Raw genomic sequence first — 18,689 nt, 5'->3', positions numbered from 1 at the left:
AAAAAACCGTCCGAGGAGATGTGCCTAATATTTGAGTGAGGATGATGTGATTCAATCTTGGTTTATCAATTCTAATGTCACAGTTCACATGTATAGGTTTTTGCTATTTAAGTGAGAAACATAGTTCCATAGTTCTCTCGATAACCACATGTGAGGGGTGGAATCTAAAGTAGCCTTCCATACCGTTATGATGATTTCTTTACATTTTGGGGTATTGAAAGTCATTAGACCCCCGATCTATACTTGGAAGTGGTTCGTTGTTACATGTGAATTAATATTCACACGACTCATTCGGGAAAAGATAATGCATTATATAATAAAACGAATTGTTTGTATCATTCGATGGTTATATTACAGCTCTTGATGGCACCAACGAAGCATCATTTGGAGGTGTAAATTACTTTGTCTCTCCTTCTTGGCTATCTCGGGATTTTTCGAATGCACGGACCTATTGTCAGTATCATGGAGCCGATTTAGCACTCATCAAATCACATGACGTGAACGTAAGCTCTGATAGATTCATTTTGCCCTTGCAATTTCCTCCATCTGGAACAGCAATTCAGTGACAAAAGTGACCCAAAGTTAGAGTGTCTTCTTCCGATTGCTGTACTTGCGTAATTTATTAGTTTTCTAAAACTAACTAAACTATTAGATCTCTGTGTACGTATTACCCTCTCTTTCTCCATTTTACTTTACATTTGTACGCCACCTTTCAAGCATTCGTGATGGCAGTGATTATGAATTACCGTTTGAAATAAGGCACATTCCCCATCATATTAATGTTAACGTTGATCGGCATACATTAAATTACATTTTTATTTCGAGAGGTAAGTAGTATTTCAGCCTTGTAAGAAGATGACATGAAGGGATTCATGAATATCACTGATGTGTTTTACCCTTAATCCTTGCTAACAGGTCTTCCTTCATGAAAGGATTTCGGGAGTGAATACTTTAGTGTATTTTGGATTGACTGATCGGGATGTCGAAGGCACTTACAAATGGATCGACGGCACACCTTTACAGTAGGTTCAACATTTCTTATTCTGTGATAACTGTACTTGAACCATTTAACAAGTAATGTCTCATACTACAGCGAATTACATTTGTATTTCCTCATAGTAATTTAGTTACTAGGTATGCATGCATTATAGGAACTGGAAATAATTGCACTGTTCCAAATACATTATGGTACGATTGTCCATATAGTGTCTTAATAAATCTAAAAGTATTTTGTTTCCAACTGTCTTGATTCAATATTCGCAGGTATTCTTCATGGTTATCTCCCGAACCCAACGGCAACACGAATGAAAACTGTGCCTCTTTAGATCCTTTGTCAAGTAATTTTGGATGGATCGATGTCTCATGCTCTGAGGCAAGACCATTCATATGTGAACGCCACCAGTGTAAGTTCATGACGGGATGTATATTTGCTATTTCCAAAATTTAAGTTCAAAGCGCAGATTTGGTGCGCAGAATGTATGAAATTAATTTGAGAGGTGACAATGTACACATCAATGGTGATGAAGAAAATCAAATTGTATTCAATTCTTTGAACAAAATGTTTGAGCAAAATTCAGAATAACAACACGGAAAAAGTATGTAGCCTAAATCTTTGAACTGAATTAAGTTAAATCGAGTGTTCATTATCCCACTCCTTACCCTTTGAACCTAATCCTTCCCTGTTCAAATTTTCTTAGGGATAATAACAGTAATAAAGGCATTATTATTCCTACTGCTACTTATATTAAATATGATAATTATATTCATAATGATAATGTTCCAAAATTATAATAACGATACTGACGCTGATAATGATACTAATAATTGTTATTATTATTATCATTGTTATTATTATCTTTAATATTATCAGTATTATTATTAGTAGTACTCGTAGTACTATTGTTGCTGCTGTTGTTGTTATTATCATTATTGTTATGAACTTCTTGTTATGAACAAAATGCTGGCAATTGCCAGTGAAGTTCTAATAAATTCAATTCAATTCAATTCAATTCATTATTTCTATAATTAGACTCTTCTTGCATGTCTTATCTCAATGTAGACGTTCATGAAAAGAAATGGAGTCATTTTGGTGGAACTCTCTACTATGTCTCACAATCCTCTTTGACGTCGTACACGTTGGCGAGGAGCTTTTGTCGGGATCAGGGAGGTGATCTTGCCCAACCTAAAACACAAGAAATGAATGTAAGTATAGCCTATGCGAGCGACTTTTATTTTAGATCATTAGAGTGACTTTGTCGTTAAGATATGCATTTTTGCGGCACATATGCTGACTTAGTCTTAATATTCCTTTAAAAAATCAATTGGACTGAAACTATCAGATGCGCACTTTCATGATCTGAATAAAACGTTTCAGGCTCCACGAAACACTCCTTGGCCCCGCAAAGGCCACTAATTAATTTTTCCTTATTGGAAAGAACAGTTCTGATTTGTTTCTTGTCAGTCTACTGAACAAAATGCGCATGCAACAATGATCTTCATAGGTCATTTCATTTTACGATTAATCGCTCACCTTTGTGTTACGGGGCCCTGGATGGTGTGGCCTATTTTGTTACTGTTCGTCGGGTGGCTTCATGAACAACTGGGCCCGTCTTATAAAGAGTTACGATTGTTCTGATCAACCACAACTATGGAAATCCAGCAACGTAAACATCTAAAATGGACATGTGTTCAAAATAGTTTCTAGATATGATGTATGTTCTTACAATTGTTTTCTTGAAAATTCAGCGTGCTTCTTTTTGTTTACAAAGGACATTGTGAAAATTTCCTGGAAAAATTATGATACTGATGGATTTCCATAGAGTGACGATTCATTGGATCAATCATAAATCTTTGTAAGAAGGGGCCCTAGAACGTCATGCTCTTGTGACTAACCAGAGACCTGAAATCTCCCCAGTTGTTTTGACGATACTGTATTTCGGGGGGGGGGGTTACGATAACACACATTAAAATGCTTATTAATAATCAGAATTGTCATTTACTGGGATGACATCACTTTAAGCCAATATGAATTGAAATGATGCAGAATCAGTTTCGTTAGTTAGGGCCTTTATAAAAACCTTAAACTCTTGATCCATTTGTTATTACTAGACGCATCTCACCATGCTTGCAGGAGGCAACTCGTTCTGGTTTGGACTCGATCGGATGCAAGATGGCATTTTCCGTTGGATCGATGGCACTCAGATCAACGAAGATCAGTATGTGTCAAATTGTGGTTTTAATCAGTGTAGCTCGACCACCATTATGCTATTCTTCAGATTGAAAAGAAGGCAAATTGTGTTCATTTAAGGACAATATCATCTCATGAATACATTTGAAAAGACGTACGACAACATTCCTTTCAAACAACAATTCTGGTGCACATTTTATTTGTGTACATCATGTTAGTCTGCTCTGTAAGAGGAGGGAAATGTCCTAGAAACTAGGCCTATATATTATGTTGTCTACTGAACTGTATACACTATGCTAACTTTTTAGATATGATTATTGCTTTGTATTGAATGTTAGAAAAACCTCATATTACTAGACGCTTGTATTAAATATGCTATTGCTTCTAACTTTTTTTTCACCATTACAGATTTCCTTCTTGGTCGAATTATGTTACTACTCTGTTTGAGAACGAAAACTGTATTCATCAGCAGTTAAATGATGGATGGGGAAAACTACCATGTACATCCTACTTGAGGGTCGCATGTGCAAAACCTCCGAGTAAGTTTGGATCACATTCTCTGTTCCTTCCGCAAGGCATTCTTTGAAACGTGTAACCAAACCAAATTAAAGTTTGAAATGCAACAAACTATGAAAGGCTTACAAATGTTATGTTTTTTAGTGAATCTTTCTTTATTCTGTTATTTCTGTCTCGCCTACGTAGCGGAGCGAGACATAGGTATCACTATTTCCGGTGTCGGCGTCGTCGTCGTCAACAAATGTGTTGTACACCCAATAACTTTCTATAGCTTCGAGGTGTGATCACCAAATTCATACCAGAGGTCCATCTCCTGAAGGCACAGGTCAAGTTCGAATATGAGTCGAATTTGAATAAGGTCAAAGGTCAATGAACTTTCCATGACTGGCACTGTGCTGTGTTGTACACATAATAACTTTCTATATCTTGAAGGTGGGATCACCAAATTCATACCAGAGGTCCATCTCCTGAAGGCACAGGTCAAGTTCGAATATGAGTCGAATTTGAATAAGGTCAAAGGTCAATGAACTTTCCATGACTGGCACTGTGCTGTGTTGTACACATAATAACTTTCTATATCTTCGAGGTGGGATCACCAAATTTATACCAGAGGTCCATCTCCTGAAGGCACAGGTCAAGTTCGAATATGAGTCGAATTTGAATAAGGTCAAAGGTCAAATGTCAATGAACTTACCATGACTGGCACTGTGCTGTGTTGTACACACAATAACTTTCTATATCTTGGAGGTGGGATCGCCAAATTCATACCAGAGGTCCGTCTCCTGAAGGCACAGGTCAAGTTCGAATATGAGTCGAATTTGAATAAGGTCAAAGGTCAATGAACTTTCCATGACTGGCACTATGCTGTGTTGTACACATAATAACTTTCTATATCTTGGAGGTGGGATCACCAAATTCATACAAGAGGTCCATCTCCTGAAGGCACAGGTCAAGTTCGAATATGAGTCGAATTTGAATAAGGTCAAAGGTCAAATGTCAATGAACTTACCATGACTGGCACTGTGCTGTGTTGTACACATAATAACTTTCTATATCTTGGAGGTGGGATCGCCAAATTCATACCAGAGGTCCGTCTCCTGAAGGCACAGGTCAAGTTCGAATATGAGTCGAATTTGAATAAGGTCAAAGGTCAATGAACTTTCCATGACTGGCACTATGCTGTGTTGTACACATAATAACTTTCTATATCTTGGAGGTGGGATCACCAAATTCATACCAGAGGTCCATCTCCTGAAGGCACAGGTCAAGTTCGAATATGAGTCGAATTTGAATAAGGTCAAAGGTCAATGAACTTTCCATGACTGGCACTGTGCTGTGATGTACACACAATAACTTTCTATAGCTTCGAGGTGAGATCGCCAAATTCATAACAGACGTCCATCTCTTGAAGCTACAGGTCAAGTTTGAATATGAGTCGATCTGAATAAGGTCAAAGGTCAATGAACTTTCCATGACTGGCACTGTGCTGTGTTGTACACACAATAACTTTCTATAGCTTCGAGGTGAGATCGCCAAATTCATAACAGAGGTCCATCTCTTGAAGGTGCAGGTCAAGTCCAAATGTGAGCCGAATTTGAATAAGGTCAAAGGTCAATGAACTTTCCATGATAGCCGCGACTGGCACTGTGCTGTGCTGTACACACAATAACTTTCTATATCTTCGAGTTAGGATTGCCAAATTCATACAAGAGGTCTATCTTCTGAAGGTGCAGGTCAAGTTCAAATGTGAGTTGAATTTGGTTAAGGTCAAAGGTCAATGAACTTTCCATGACTGGCACTGTGCTGTGTTGTACACATAATAACTTTTTATATCTTCGGGGTAGGATTGCCAAATTCATACAAGAGGTCCATCTCTTGAAGGTGCAGGTCAAGTTCAAATGTGAGTTGAATTTGATTAAGGTCAAAGGTCAATGAACTTTCCATGACTGGCACTGTGCTGTGTTGTACACACAATAACTTTCTATAGCTTCGAGGTGGGATCGCCAAACTCGTAACAGAGGTCCATCTAAGTCATATAGCATACATGTAGTTTTGACATGCAGTCTCTTCATGACTGCAATATGCAGGCGAGACAACGCTTGGCGTTTGCCTTGTTCTTTCAAAGCTTTAAAGATTCTACCAGAAGACCGCAGTAGTAGTGGTAGAAGTCGTAGTAGAATTTAAAATAGGTAACGCGATCGATGAAGGGGAGCCATTGGAGTTCACGAAACATTTCTTTTGAGGGGGTATACAAATAACGTTTTAGGATTAATCTAGCCGCTCTTATACGATCTGTGTGCATATTGAAACGCAACCCCCAGATTTCACAGCAATAATCAAGGTGTGATTGGACTAAACATAGGTATAGAGTCTTGAGGGTATTTTGGTCAACATGAGGCCTAACCCTTCTTAGCATACCTAGGCTGGCATACACCTTTTTACATACATTGTCAACTTGGTATGACCAAGTTGGTTCCATAATTTCGGAGCTGCGTAGCTAAATGCACAGTTTCCAAGTGTAGCTTTGGTTTTAGAGAATGGTATTCCCAAAAGAAATCTATCCTTCGTACCTCGCAGGTTGTATGAGGTCGATGGCATTTTCATCATCATCATCATCATCGTCACTATTTCTATAATTATCTACAATAGGGCATATGTATATCTCTTTATATTTTGACTTTCTCTTAGGACCGCGACCAGTTCCTCCTATACCCCTGATGGCAGCTACTTCGACACCCTACGGAGGAGGTCTTAATGGCCCTTCATTCCTATGTCTACTCGGCTCAGAGGATGAAGATATCCTAACACTGTCCACCAGAAGACTCTTCCGTCTGACCCAATCTATAGCTGCTGATAGCTACACCGCTCCCGGACAAACCACTGTTGTATCGCCTTCAGAATCCCCCGAAGTAAAAAAGCATACCCTCCCAGCGTCTATGGAAGGATTGGGATTTTTCGAGTGTTCCTCGGTTACAGCAAGCAGGATGACATCGGTTCCTCTTGGAATTCTTCTTTCAACTCGTGCGTGTAGAATAGCATCAATTCATATCAATTTTCAAATGTTTTGCTGTAGGCTTTAGGTATTTGATGTTTATAAATATGTACAATTGGAACTAAGTTTTCTGAAAAGAAAAATCGGTATCATAGGCCTACTCATCAATTAATTGTGATCTCAAGATGGATATGTCCTTATCTCGGGACCATATTCGGGGTTCGAATCCCTTTTCGACACTGTTTTTTATCTGCATTTGAGACACTCGATCCAGGTGAGGGAAATGGGTACTCGGCAAGAATCTATTTTTAAAGTATTTAGAGTGTCTTAATGGCAGATTTGATAAAGCTGGGTAATAATGTAATTATTCTAAGATTTTCTAAATAAAAGTTGTATATCATGATAAGTATCAGAGTATGCTTCACTGCTGATGAATTCATAAATGGAGGAAGACTGTTGGAGAGCGAAACGGTTAATACAGCGGCAAATAATGCATTAGAAAGACTTATCAGTTCTCGCTGATATATCTTCTTATTCTTTTTTTTTCTTTCATAGAAAGATTTTATTCAAAATCAAACACGAAATCAATTCAATTTACAGAAAAATCATGAAGCGAACATGTTTACAACAACTGTACATGCGTACTATTATCTATTGATAAAACAAAATTATGATGTTTTTGACTAAGAACCCTTTCAATTTCACAATAGTGTTTCAATACGTTCTTAAAAGAACTAAAACACAACCGATCTCCCTTACAACGTGTCGAAAAAATAAAATATTTAGCGTAAAGAATATAACGGTTTACAGTAGAGTATTGAGCGTCAGGGCAACCAAACAAAAATAAATTCTTATTCAAATACACGTCATTGTTAAAAAAAGAGGTTTGGAAGTTTTGAATGAATTGTTGAGTTACAGGGCAGTCCCAAAACAGATGTGAAATGCTTTCAACAGAGGAAGAACAAAATGTACATAAATTAGATTCAGACAAGCCAATATCGTAAAGATGTTTGTCCCTTTATCCGATTGAAAAGTTTATATTGAAAGTAGCGGAGTTTTGTTGAAAGACAACATTTAAAGGGAATCATATACAATCTATTCCAATTATTAACCGGTTCATTTAAAATGGATGCCCATTTTGTTTGCGAAGTAGGGGACTTTAAGATTTTATCAACAGAAATTCTATGGATAAACTTGCATACCTTAAAAACATTGTTTAAATTATACAACAAATCTTCTTGAGTTGTTCTACTCTCAACAAGATGTTGACGAAAATGTTTCCATTCATTGGGTATTGCAGAAATCAATGAATAATATTCAAGAATTACAATTAATTTTGTATTTTTGTAAAAAAGTTGTATGTGAGAGAAAATTGTTTTGTTCATCCATTAAATGTTTAATACTGATGATCCCATTTTAAAGCCAAAGTTGTTTATATATAACTTTCTCATCTACTTTGATCAATGAGTTATTCCATAACAGATAAATTAGGAGAGAAAGTTAAATAACTCCAAGCAATTAAGATTTCTCGAATGAATTTATTTTTTATTTGTAATATTTTGGGATCATCGTATTTTAAATTACATGTCCAAAACAATTCTCCTCCAAAGGTGACCAAGTTGTGTTTGAAAAAACATTTCCATTTTCCTTTATTTTTTGTGCTCATATAACGTTTAACCCACGCAATTTTCAAGCCAGAAATTACGGAAGGTAAATGTAACATTTTCAATCCACCTTGACTATAGTCTCCAATAATTGTAAGACGACTGATTTTATCCGGTTTTTCATTCCAAATAAAATAGTAAATTAAATGTTCTAATTCTTTCAAAAATCTTCTGGAGGTTTTGGTAATACAGACAATAGAAATATAATTTGTGAAAGGCCGAGTGACTTCTAAATAATTATTTTCCCTATTGGAGTTAAATTTCTCATTTTCCGTACTCTTAAAACATTTTTTATTTTCTAAAGCTTTGGAATGAAATTCAATTCAAATATGTCTTTTAAGTCAGGTGAAAAATATACTCCCAATAATCTAAATGGGCCATTAGAAAATCTTAATCCGGAAAAGGATATGTCTGGAGGATGTGCTTTATAATAACCCAGTGCCACAATTTCAGATTTATTTCGATTAATGCAAAGCCCTGAAAAAACCTTAAATATATCCAAAATATAAGAGACTTGACGTCATTTATATAAAATGTTGTGTCATCTGCATAAGAGTTAAGCTTAATTTCTATTCCATTCACTGTTATACCTTTAATATCACTGTTTCCCCTTATCCATAAACACATAATTTCATTACAAATGATATAAAGAAGAGGACTTAAAGGGCAGCCCTGCCTTACTCCACATGAAATTTGAAAAAATTATGAAGCATGCCCATTATTCAAAATACAAGAATATATATCATTGTACATAACTCTAATCCATACTATCAAATCTTCACCAAAATTGAAATATTTCAAAGCTTGAAGTAAAAAGGACCCTTCTAATTTATCAAATGCCTTTACTATGTCGGCCATTAACATAAAACCTGGAATATCATGTTCATTTGTAAATTCAATCATATCTAAGGCTAAGCGAATATTTTCACCAATATACCGACCATGTAAAAATCCTGTCTGGTCATTATTAATAATACTTCCTAACACCTTTCGCAATCTCAAAGCTAAACATTTTGCAAGAAGTTTATAGTCGGTGTTTAAAATAGAGATGGGCCTCCAACTTTTTAAAAGCAAAGGATTTTGGTCCTTTTTAGGAATGAGGTGAATAATTCCTCTCCTCTGATCCAATGACAATTTACCTTGTATAAAGGAATAATTAAAACTATTGATTATAACATCTCCTAATTCTTTAAAGAAAAATTTAGAGAATTCACACGGGACCCCATCCGTTCCCGGAGTTTTGTTGTTATTCATTGATTTCAGAGCATTAACACATTCTTGCATTGTTATAACACCTTCACATTTCTTTTGTAACTCTGGTGATAAAATATTGCATTCATCACCATGAGGTAAAATATCGTAAAGATCATTTTGAGATGGGTGAGATGATGTGAATATAGATTGATAATAGTCTCTAAGAGCAATTAATATTTGTTTTTGTGAAGTCACGATTATATGATTATCAATTTGTAATTTAGTTATGACTTTCTGTCGTTGATTCCTTTTTTCAAGATTTATAAAATAACGTGTGTTTCTTTCACCATTTTCGATCCAATTAGCTCTTGCTCTTATAATTGCACCTGCCGTCTTTCTCTCATATAACATCTCAAGATCCTCTTTACAAGATATTATCTCATTTTTAACCAATTCAGATTGATTCTGGGAATAACTGGACTCAAGGGATTTGAGTCTAGCTATAATATTTTTTCTCGAGCTCTACCTTGCCTGGCTTTCTCTATTGAATAGCCAATCGTCAATGATATAATTTGACATTTAAGAAAATCCCAGAACGTATTAGGATCTAAATTATTCAAAAACATATTCTTGTTTTCTTTTATACAATCTCGAACCAATTCAGTGTATGTTTCATCTTGCAATAATGAAGTATTATATTTCCAAAAACCTCTCCCCCTAGTTTTATTTAAAAAATGTAAATTACAAAATATCGCCGAATGGTCGGTTTTGAAACCAGGTAGGATATCACAATTATCAATTTATGTAATCAAGTTGTGCGATACTAAGAACAAGTCTAAGCGACAGAATACATTTCTTGAATGCCAAGTAAACTGCTGGACATCCGCATTATGAAAACGCCAAATATCTGCTAAATTGTATTCATCCATTATTATATCAATTGAATTTAACGAGTGCAAATGTGTGGTTTGGCGGCCACCTTTTTTATCTTTATTTACATCCAAAACCAGATTAAAATCCCCACCCCAAAGAATCGATTCGCAATCAAATTCATGTAACTTATGAAGTATTTCATTAAAAAATGTATAATTATCATCGTTAGGACCATACACATTTATCAGTGTGAGTTTTTGTTGATTTAAAATGGTATCTAATATTACAAAACGACCAAACTCATCATGATATTCTTTTTTAACAGTAATATCTAAAACGTTTTTCAAAAGAATACATACTCCTCGACTATTGGAGGTTCCATGCGAAAAGATAACTGAACCCACTCCCCAATCCTCTACCCAACTTTTCTCATTAGCAATGGTAGAGTGGGTTTCTTGTAAAAAGAAAATACTAGCATTTTTTATGCGTAGCCAAGATAACACCTGTATCCGTTTAAATCGGTCTCCTAGACCACGGGCATTCATAGAATAAATTCCTGTCTCAGTCATAGTATTCATTAATAGTACCTAAAAGTTAACCTACAGCGTGTTTACATGAAATTACAAATGGGTTCGTTTCAATCGTACTATTAATAGCTTGAATTTGAACGTTTTGTCCATCATAACATGAAAATGAATTAAAGTGTCTATGTACACAAAAGTTCGAAAGATCAACTTTTAACGTTGCTTCAATATCGGTTCTTTTTCCGTGAATGAGTAAAGGTAACTTCTGTAACATTCCACCGAAAGATTCCACCGAAAGACTTAGTATCGCGAACAAGAACTCTGTGGCAGTAGAATTGTGTTTTCGCTAAACATAAGTAGAATAAATAATGTTTTTCATACCTTTCGCAATTCGTTATTCAAAATAGTTCCATGCCATTCAGATCAAGGAATAACCAAATCATCGTCGTCGGGATCCCGATGCACTTGCGCTGTGACAATGCGATCAATAAGAGGTGGTCCTTCTGCGTCATACTGAACACCGGTAGAAGGCGTGGAAGGGGGTGTGGCAGGGGGTGTGGCGCGGGTGTGCCCAATAGTAGGAGAATCAATGAGCCAAAACAAAGACAGTGGCCCGTATTCTGAAGTCGGGTTTAAAGTTGTGGTTTAAGTATGGATAGCCAATTTTGACATAAATCACTATCAGGATATGTAATATATCAGCTCATTTGACTCTCAATTATCCTCCATTGTCTTCTTATTCTTGTTCCTTTTGTGTGTGCTTCCTTTTCTTCTTCCACATCTTCCCCATTCTATATCTTCTACTTTCATCATTCTTCTATCTTCTACCATTATTTTATTTTCATTCATTTGAATAGGTGATTTGCAACCACTGGATGGTCGATTTACAAAGACAGTAAACATGGGAGATAATATCACACTCAGTGTAATGCGACCAACAGGAGAGGAAGACGGAACCGGGGCTAGGTGGGGCTTATTAATCGATGAAGAAGACTGGGATAACTCACTCATCGCATCTAGTTCGGGTAGTCTATCACACACGATTCAATCTGCATCTCTCTCGGACGCTGGTGTGTATGTGACATACATGTCTAATATGTTGGACCAACGTCAATTCAGTCTCATCAGACTTATCGTGAAAGGTTAGATTTCTTCCATAACTCATTAACCATGAAAACGCTTTCATTTGCTAACTTTTAGAAACATGGATTTCGATTTGAAAAATGGAAGAAAAATCTATTTACGTTTGCCTCCCAGCTAAATGAAATATTTTTGGTGAAAGTAACAAAACGCCAAAACAAAGACAGTGGCCCGTATTCTTAAGTCGGTTTTAAAGTTGTAGTTTAAGTATGGATAGCCAATTTTGACATAAATCACTATCAGGATATGTCATATTTCAGCTCATTTGACTCTCAATTATCCTCCATTGTCTAGGAAGTATTAATAAGATAATTGTCTTCACCATCAAAGAATCAGGAAAGAGCACAGTTAACATAAGAAACGAACAATGTAATACAAATTTTGACACTTTTGGCTTCCCATAATTTTAGCCGACAGAGTTGGGCTATGGCTTAAGTTAAACCTGACATCAGAATACGGGCCAATATGTTTAGCCTCGTTCAGACTTGGGATCCTAGTGAAATTAATAAGCTGTTATGCATATATTAAAATTCCAAAGAAATCTATCTTATCACGACCATGAGGTAGGCTGTTTTATTCGGAGGAAGGGTCGGGGGAAAGGTCGGAGTATTGCCCGTCTGGACAGCATTACTCCAACCTATATCCGACCAAGATAAATATACTGGTTCCCACAAGTATCTTGGTCGGATGAAGGGCGGCATGGTCGGAGTAACGTGATTTCCTAAACGGACCGTTTCATGCCATTCCCATGTCCGGTGCCCATTGGCGGACACTGATGATCGTAGATTCATTTCCTGTCAGCGGATGGGCATCGAACCCTGGCCCTAGTCTGGAGACTTATACATTAATTGGTACACAATTCGTGTTTGTATTTACCTAGGCCTGATTTGTTTGATTGATTGCATTTTATAGAATGCCCGGATGGAAGATGGAACCCACCATTATGCGATCAGTTGTGCGATTATTGTTACAATGGAGGTGTTTGTCACGAATCATCAGGTATATGTATCTGTCCTCCTGGTTTTGCTGGAGCAAATTGCCTACAAGGTATTTAAAATACTGATTCCATTAATATTATCAGGGTTTACTCTAATGATACAATAATTATGAATAAAATGAGGATTAAACAGTGAAAAATGTATATTATAACTCTTATTTGGTGAAAGTATTTTTCTGTTTTTAACCATCATATACCTTTCTTTTATTGTAGTAGCTGTTACGATTCAATTAAAATGTTTGTCATCAAAAGTCATCACAAAGAATATCTAGGACAAAAAAATGAACAATAATTTGCTTATTACTATTTGCACCTGTTGAATTGTTATAAGCAACATTGGTAAACTTCTAAGGAAAAACAGTATATGCTTATCCATTATTTTAATCATGTTAAATATTAACATTTCCATTTGGATAAACTGGTGCTAAAATCATTTAATCCAACTATTGCCAAAGACGAACATAGATTTTAGAGTGGAAACCTTATAGCAATAAAAAAAATTGAGGAAATTGATAACTTTAGAAAATTGATTCTTACAGCGTGTGGGATGCATACATTTGGATGGGATTGTGAGTATGAATGTGGAACTGATCAGTACTTGGACCAGTGTGCCGGTTCTCAGATATGTCTTCCTGATCCGTATGGATGCAATTGTTTAGCCGGATACAAAGGAATCTACTGTAATGAAAGTAAGTACTGAATCTATATCTTGATCACGCACGTCTACTTTTAAAAGAAGATCAAAATAGCCCTTTTTTATCAGATTTAGAACTGTTATGTTTTAATGTCCGAATAGAATATATAATAAATAGAAAATACCAAGGTGGACGATTCATTTACTATAGAAATTGGGAAAATTTTAATTTTTTGAAGAATGAATGAAGTCTTAAGTAGAAATATATGATATGAAGAGCTCAGTTGAAAAAGGGGTTAGGTCCATTTTTCATCAAATTTGATTTGTTTGAAAACAAGTTGAAATTCCCATTAAAAAGTGAACAAAAATGGCAAAGAAAAATCACTTTTTTCAAACGGTTTTGGGTCCATTTCAGTTTGGTTGAAAGAGGGGTTAGGTCCACAATGATAATTTTGAAGAAAAAAAGAAGAAATTGAAGACAGGTAGATTTCTTTTATACCCAGTTTTATGTTCATATGATAGGGTAGTAAATCATGACAATTTAGTTTCTCATAAGAATATGGCAATAAGTGAGAATAAAAAACACGATTTTTCTCGGAATGGTTCAAAGTGGACCTAACCCCTTTTGCAACCAAACTCTTCATACATGTCATATGTAGATTTGTTTATGCCTTGGACGTTGGTATAGTCTTTTATCGACAAAGGCCTATCTGTAAATGTTTTGTTCTTTCAGCATGCGAAGGTGGTTGGTTTGGCGTTGATTGCCGTCAGGAATGCCATTGCGATGGTCAAGCAGACTGTAATGACTTCACTGGTGAATGTCCTGCTGATTGCGCTCAAGGATGGTCAGGACCAGCGTGCCAAGGTACTCTCATTTTCCTTTCTTTAAATCGTGAACAACTATAGGATATGCTAGGAAAATGTCACATCTCATATACGTGCATGCCCAGTGTAGATGGGCGGAGACAAGAAACCGATTGCTCTGTTTTCGCGATGCTTCCCCTTGGAAGACTTCTTGAAAATGTACTTTTAGAGGGCCGCTGCGCCATCAGCGCTGCACGAGCAACGGAAACGAGATACGCTGTCAAAAGCGTACCAGTAGGAGTGATGTTGATAGTTGGTCACTTTGGTTGGTCATACCAATTCTCTCATGTCAATGATGAAAAATCAATCCGCAGTTACTAAGCACTAAGCGTTTAACAATGAGAGCTGGATTCGCTTTGGAATATAGTCAGATCCAGGGGGATGGGAGCACCTCCGACCCTTGGGGGCACAGAGAAGACCATTTCTTAAAGGAAGAAAATATGCCTCCTTTTGGAAAATCATTGATCCGCTCGTGATAGAATCTATTCAAAGAATAATTTGGAAGATATTTTGCTTATCATGAAAATAAGATCGGAAAGATCGTATAAGAAATCAAACAAGTCAAAAAAGGACATTGCGCAAAGAATGGCGCGATGGTCTTGGAAACGCTTATATTATGTTCTTTTCTGTCTGATTGTTGGCAGTATAAGATTACTAGAAGAAGATATTTCGGTATAATCTTTACTTCAGTACATCCTTCTTATTATCAATGTGAACACGTACAAGTAATACTTTACCTTGCCAATTCGTTTCTTCAAGTTCCTTCTGTTTGTCCAACGGGATACTTCGGGACCAACTGCACTCAGAAATGCAACTGCAGGAATGGGACATCATGCCATAAAGATTCTGGATACTGTGACGAAGCTGAAGGGCTTTGTGAGAAAGGATATGTCACCGACTCTGTTGAATTTCCATCCAACTGTATAACATGTAACTAGTCGATTTATTTAAAGAAATCTGGCAATAGGTTTTTGAATTATCCCCATATCTTAATCATTTGCTGCACAGCCTTTTTCTTCTGTCTCCTATTGTCACAAACTTTATAAACTATTTTATGTAACTTTTTACTTTAGAATTTTATATCAAAGAATATATTCAGGAAGCTAATGATTATGCATCGTCTGAAAATGATTTTTTTCCGATACATTTACCGCTCATTTTTCTGAAATTAGGCCTGTCAATCATTTTAATATTTGTAAACAATAAAACCCCTTTTTGATAACTTCTAAGAATTTCCCGTTTCTTTCTTTTGCACATTAAACTTCCTATATACAAATTTGGATATATTCGTTTACTTTTCATACAGTTGTGGTTCGGTTCTACCATGTATGAGTTTCCTCTGATTGATAATATGTATATGATTTAGTTTCAGGATGTCACAGCTCTTGTTCAGAGACATGCCATTGTTCTGGAGGGATTGATGATTGTAACTTTCTGACCGGGAACTGCATTTCATCCATCTGTCATCCTAGATGGACAGGAGATCAATGCCGAACGGGTAATTCAACCACATAAGATCTCCTGGTCTATTGAAGTACATATGAACCAATAATATTCACTTATAGCAGATTATGACGATATGTATAAACGCCACTTTAGCAGAATGCATGGGTTAATAGTCGAACAGCGTATACATTGACCCTTGTCAAGGATCTGTTGACGATGTTCACAAAAGATGTCAAAGTATTAGGCGTATGTGGGGTTTACTGGGATAACGATATTCCCGTCCTAAGACAAGCCAACTAGGATAATATGTAATTAAGGACAACGCCATCGTGCTTATTATGCTGTATTACTTAAATTAATTTTAATTCATCATAGAGTCTCTTGTATGAGTTATAGTCTCTTACTTGCATATTTTGTCCAATAAATCTAGATCGGTTTGAAGCAAGCTCGAAGAAGACCAATCCAGGGGTGGCTGCTTTCTCCTGCTCCTACATTGTGCCACCAGGTCAAAATGTTTCCTCTGATTACGTGAAGGCATCGATAGGATCACTTTCTGAAGAACATTGGATTAGCCACAGAGACAGTTCAAATGCATCAGGGACATCTCTCAACAATTCTTTTAACCATGAGTACTTGGGTCAGGAGGAACCGATTTACTGTTTCGTTGGCGTTCCTGGAGATGCATCAACGTTTGCTTTTGCCAGATTGCCTCCTCGAGAGTTTTTTGGTAGGCCTTTTGCATTGACAGACAGAATCAATGCTCACTCCAAGCGTTTTTAGTTTATATTTTGAATCTCTAGAGTATTTATTTCATTGAAGCGAAATATCCAAGTTATATATGCGAGATATTTTATACTATCTCGGTTTTATGATATGTGATATTTTACCAAATACCCTATACCAGTCGATTCAATTGAATATTTCAGTTGTAGGAAAATGAATTGAGCTTTTGGTGCATGTTTCAGAGTCTTGGAAGAACAGTGTCATTACATAACCATAATGGTCACATGATTTCAATAACAACAGACACGATTGCATTGCAATTAGCTTTTAGCATGAGCAAGTATTTTCATGAAAATTATCATTTTTTTTAGTACATCCGACCACATTTCCCGCCATTCTTAACAACTGTTCATAGTGACTAAAAACAATGACAAATCATTCATATAATGCCCACATAAAAGGGGTTGCCCAATTATCAGTAACAATTCATTTAAGGTCGAGTTGTTGGCCATGGTTATTGTGACACCTATTGCCATATAAATGATAAAGATGAATTGCCTACTGATGTTCAACAAAATACTCGGAGGGTGGCTAACATAGCATGGAAAACTGGGGATGTGATTCAATAGGTTATCATGCTAAGGGAAACATGTAAAGTTATCCGTGTTAATTATTCCTTGCAGATTTGCCACGCTTTGCCGGCACACCTGAACTAGTTAGTCGTGGATACTACCACGCTGTGATTGGCTGGAGACAATGGGACCCTAACAGTGACACTGGTGACGGACCCGTTGTCCGCTACAAGATCTTCGTGCGATCAGGAGCCGATCTCCTGTCTACAGACGAGGTTCAGTCTCCAAGCTCGCACGATGGTTCGGTATCGAAGAGATCTGCTGAGAATGCCACGGAGATGATCGTATACAATGCCACCGGACTTGAAGCGGGATCAACCTACTCTGTCCAGATTGCAGCGATCAGAGATGGTGTCAATGGTGAAGGGGAACCGGGTCTAGCATTAACATTGACAACAGAAAGACGTATGTTTTCCTATCTTTCTCTCAACTTACCCCCCCCCCCTCTCTCTCTTTCTCCTTTCTTGCTTTTATGCTCCCTTCATCTAACTTTTTTTCCTTCACACAAACATGCATCAAATATTAGAGGGTAGACATGGCAAAGGGCATTAACTTGGGCTCATCTCTGCCTTAAGCTATATTATGCACCATTCATTTAATGAAAATTTATAAAGGTTGATCAGAGAAAAAATGTTTTTAGAAAGATTAGAGGGTACACATGGCAAAAGGTATTAACTTTTGCTCGTCTCTGTCTTGAGTTATATTATGCACCATTCATTTAATGAAGAGTTATAGAGGTTGATCAGAGAAAAAAAAGTTTTTTAAAAAGAATTGATTGTTATTTTCACATCCGTAATCAGAGCCGAGCTCTATGCCTTTAGTAGATAATATTAGAGGCGATTTGTCAATGATATTACTGAATAACTACTCGGATCATAATTTCAGTTCCTGTGCCTCCGACTACACCAAGTCCTTCACCCGATTCAACTACCTCGATGATTAAATTGCCTGGCGGTCCAACTGGTAGTTCTATAGGACCGGCAGTTGGAGGAGCCGTAGGTGGCATCGTCGTCATATTGGTCATCATTGTATTAGTCATCATTGTATTAAGACGACGGAGGTTAGTCAGGTCAACTCTCATAAACGTTGTATTAAGATATACTTCCACCTATTAACAGTATAATTGTTCACTATACTGCAATGGATAAATTTATATGAATAGGGCCTGCATTACGTTTCATTATGTGACAGCAAAAAATACTGGATATCTGAGAGGCTTATAGTTTAATATCCAAGGATCGCCTAAATTAAAACCATGAATAACATATAAAATCTATACACACCTTAAAGGAGAATGAAACTC

The 18,689-nt window shown here is 36.6% G+C and overlaps 1 protein-coding gene across 3 annotated transcripts in view; it reads left to right on the top strand.

Moving 5' to 3' along the window:
* Positions 1-18,689, top strand: part of LOC129271138 (uncharacterized) — a 57,815-nt gene that overhangs the window by 17,855 nt on the left and 21,271 nt on the right. For all 3 annotated transcript variants that reach the window (XR_010295025.1, XM_064106290.1, XM_064106291.1), the window contains exons 8-23: positions 358-503; positions 916-1,022; positions 1,264-1,403; positions 2,060-2,202; positions 3,109-3,215; positions 3,596-3,726; positions 6,392-6,724; positions 11,808-12,092; positions 13,003-13,137; positions 13,627-13,776; positions 14,455-14,586; positions 15,345-15,515; positions 15,952-16,083; positions 16,462-16,758; positions 17,438-17,791; positions 18,272-18,446. Coding sequence is in view for 2 of the 3 variants with exons in the window: in XM_064106290.1 (XP_063962360.1) it covers positions 358-503; positions 916-1,022; positions 1,264-1,403; positions 2,060-2,202; positions 3,109-3,215; positions 3,596-3,726; positions 6,392-6,724; positions 11,808-12,092; positions 13,003-13,137; positions 13,627-13,776; positions 14,455-14,586; positions 15,345-15,515; positions 15,952-16,083; positions 16,462-16,758; positions 17,438-17,791; positions 18,272-18,446 (2,938 nt within the window). In the remaining variant the exon portion in view is untranslated. The remainder of the gene's footprint in view (positions 1-357; positions 504-915; positions 1,023-1,263; positions 1,404-2,059; positions 2,203-3,108; positions 3,216-3,595; positions 3,727-6,391; positions 6,725-11,807; positions 12,093-13,002; positions 13,138-13,626; positions 13,777-14,454; positions 14,587-15,344; positions 15,516-15,951; positions 16,084-16,461; positions 16,759-17,437; positions 17,792-18,271; positions 18,447-18,689) is intronic.

The sequence above is a fragment of the Lytechinus pictus genome, chromosome 11 (genome assembly GCF_037042905.1).
Source record: "Lytechinus pictus isolate F3 Inbred chromosome 11, Lp3.0, whole genome shotgun sequence".
NCBI lineage: Eukaryota > Metazoa > Echinodermata > Echinoidea > Temnopleuroida > Toxopneustidae > Lytechinus > Lytechinus pictus.
Note: the sequence above shows the minus strand (reverse complement) of the source record. Positions and strands in the feature narration are given on the sequence as shown.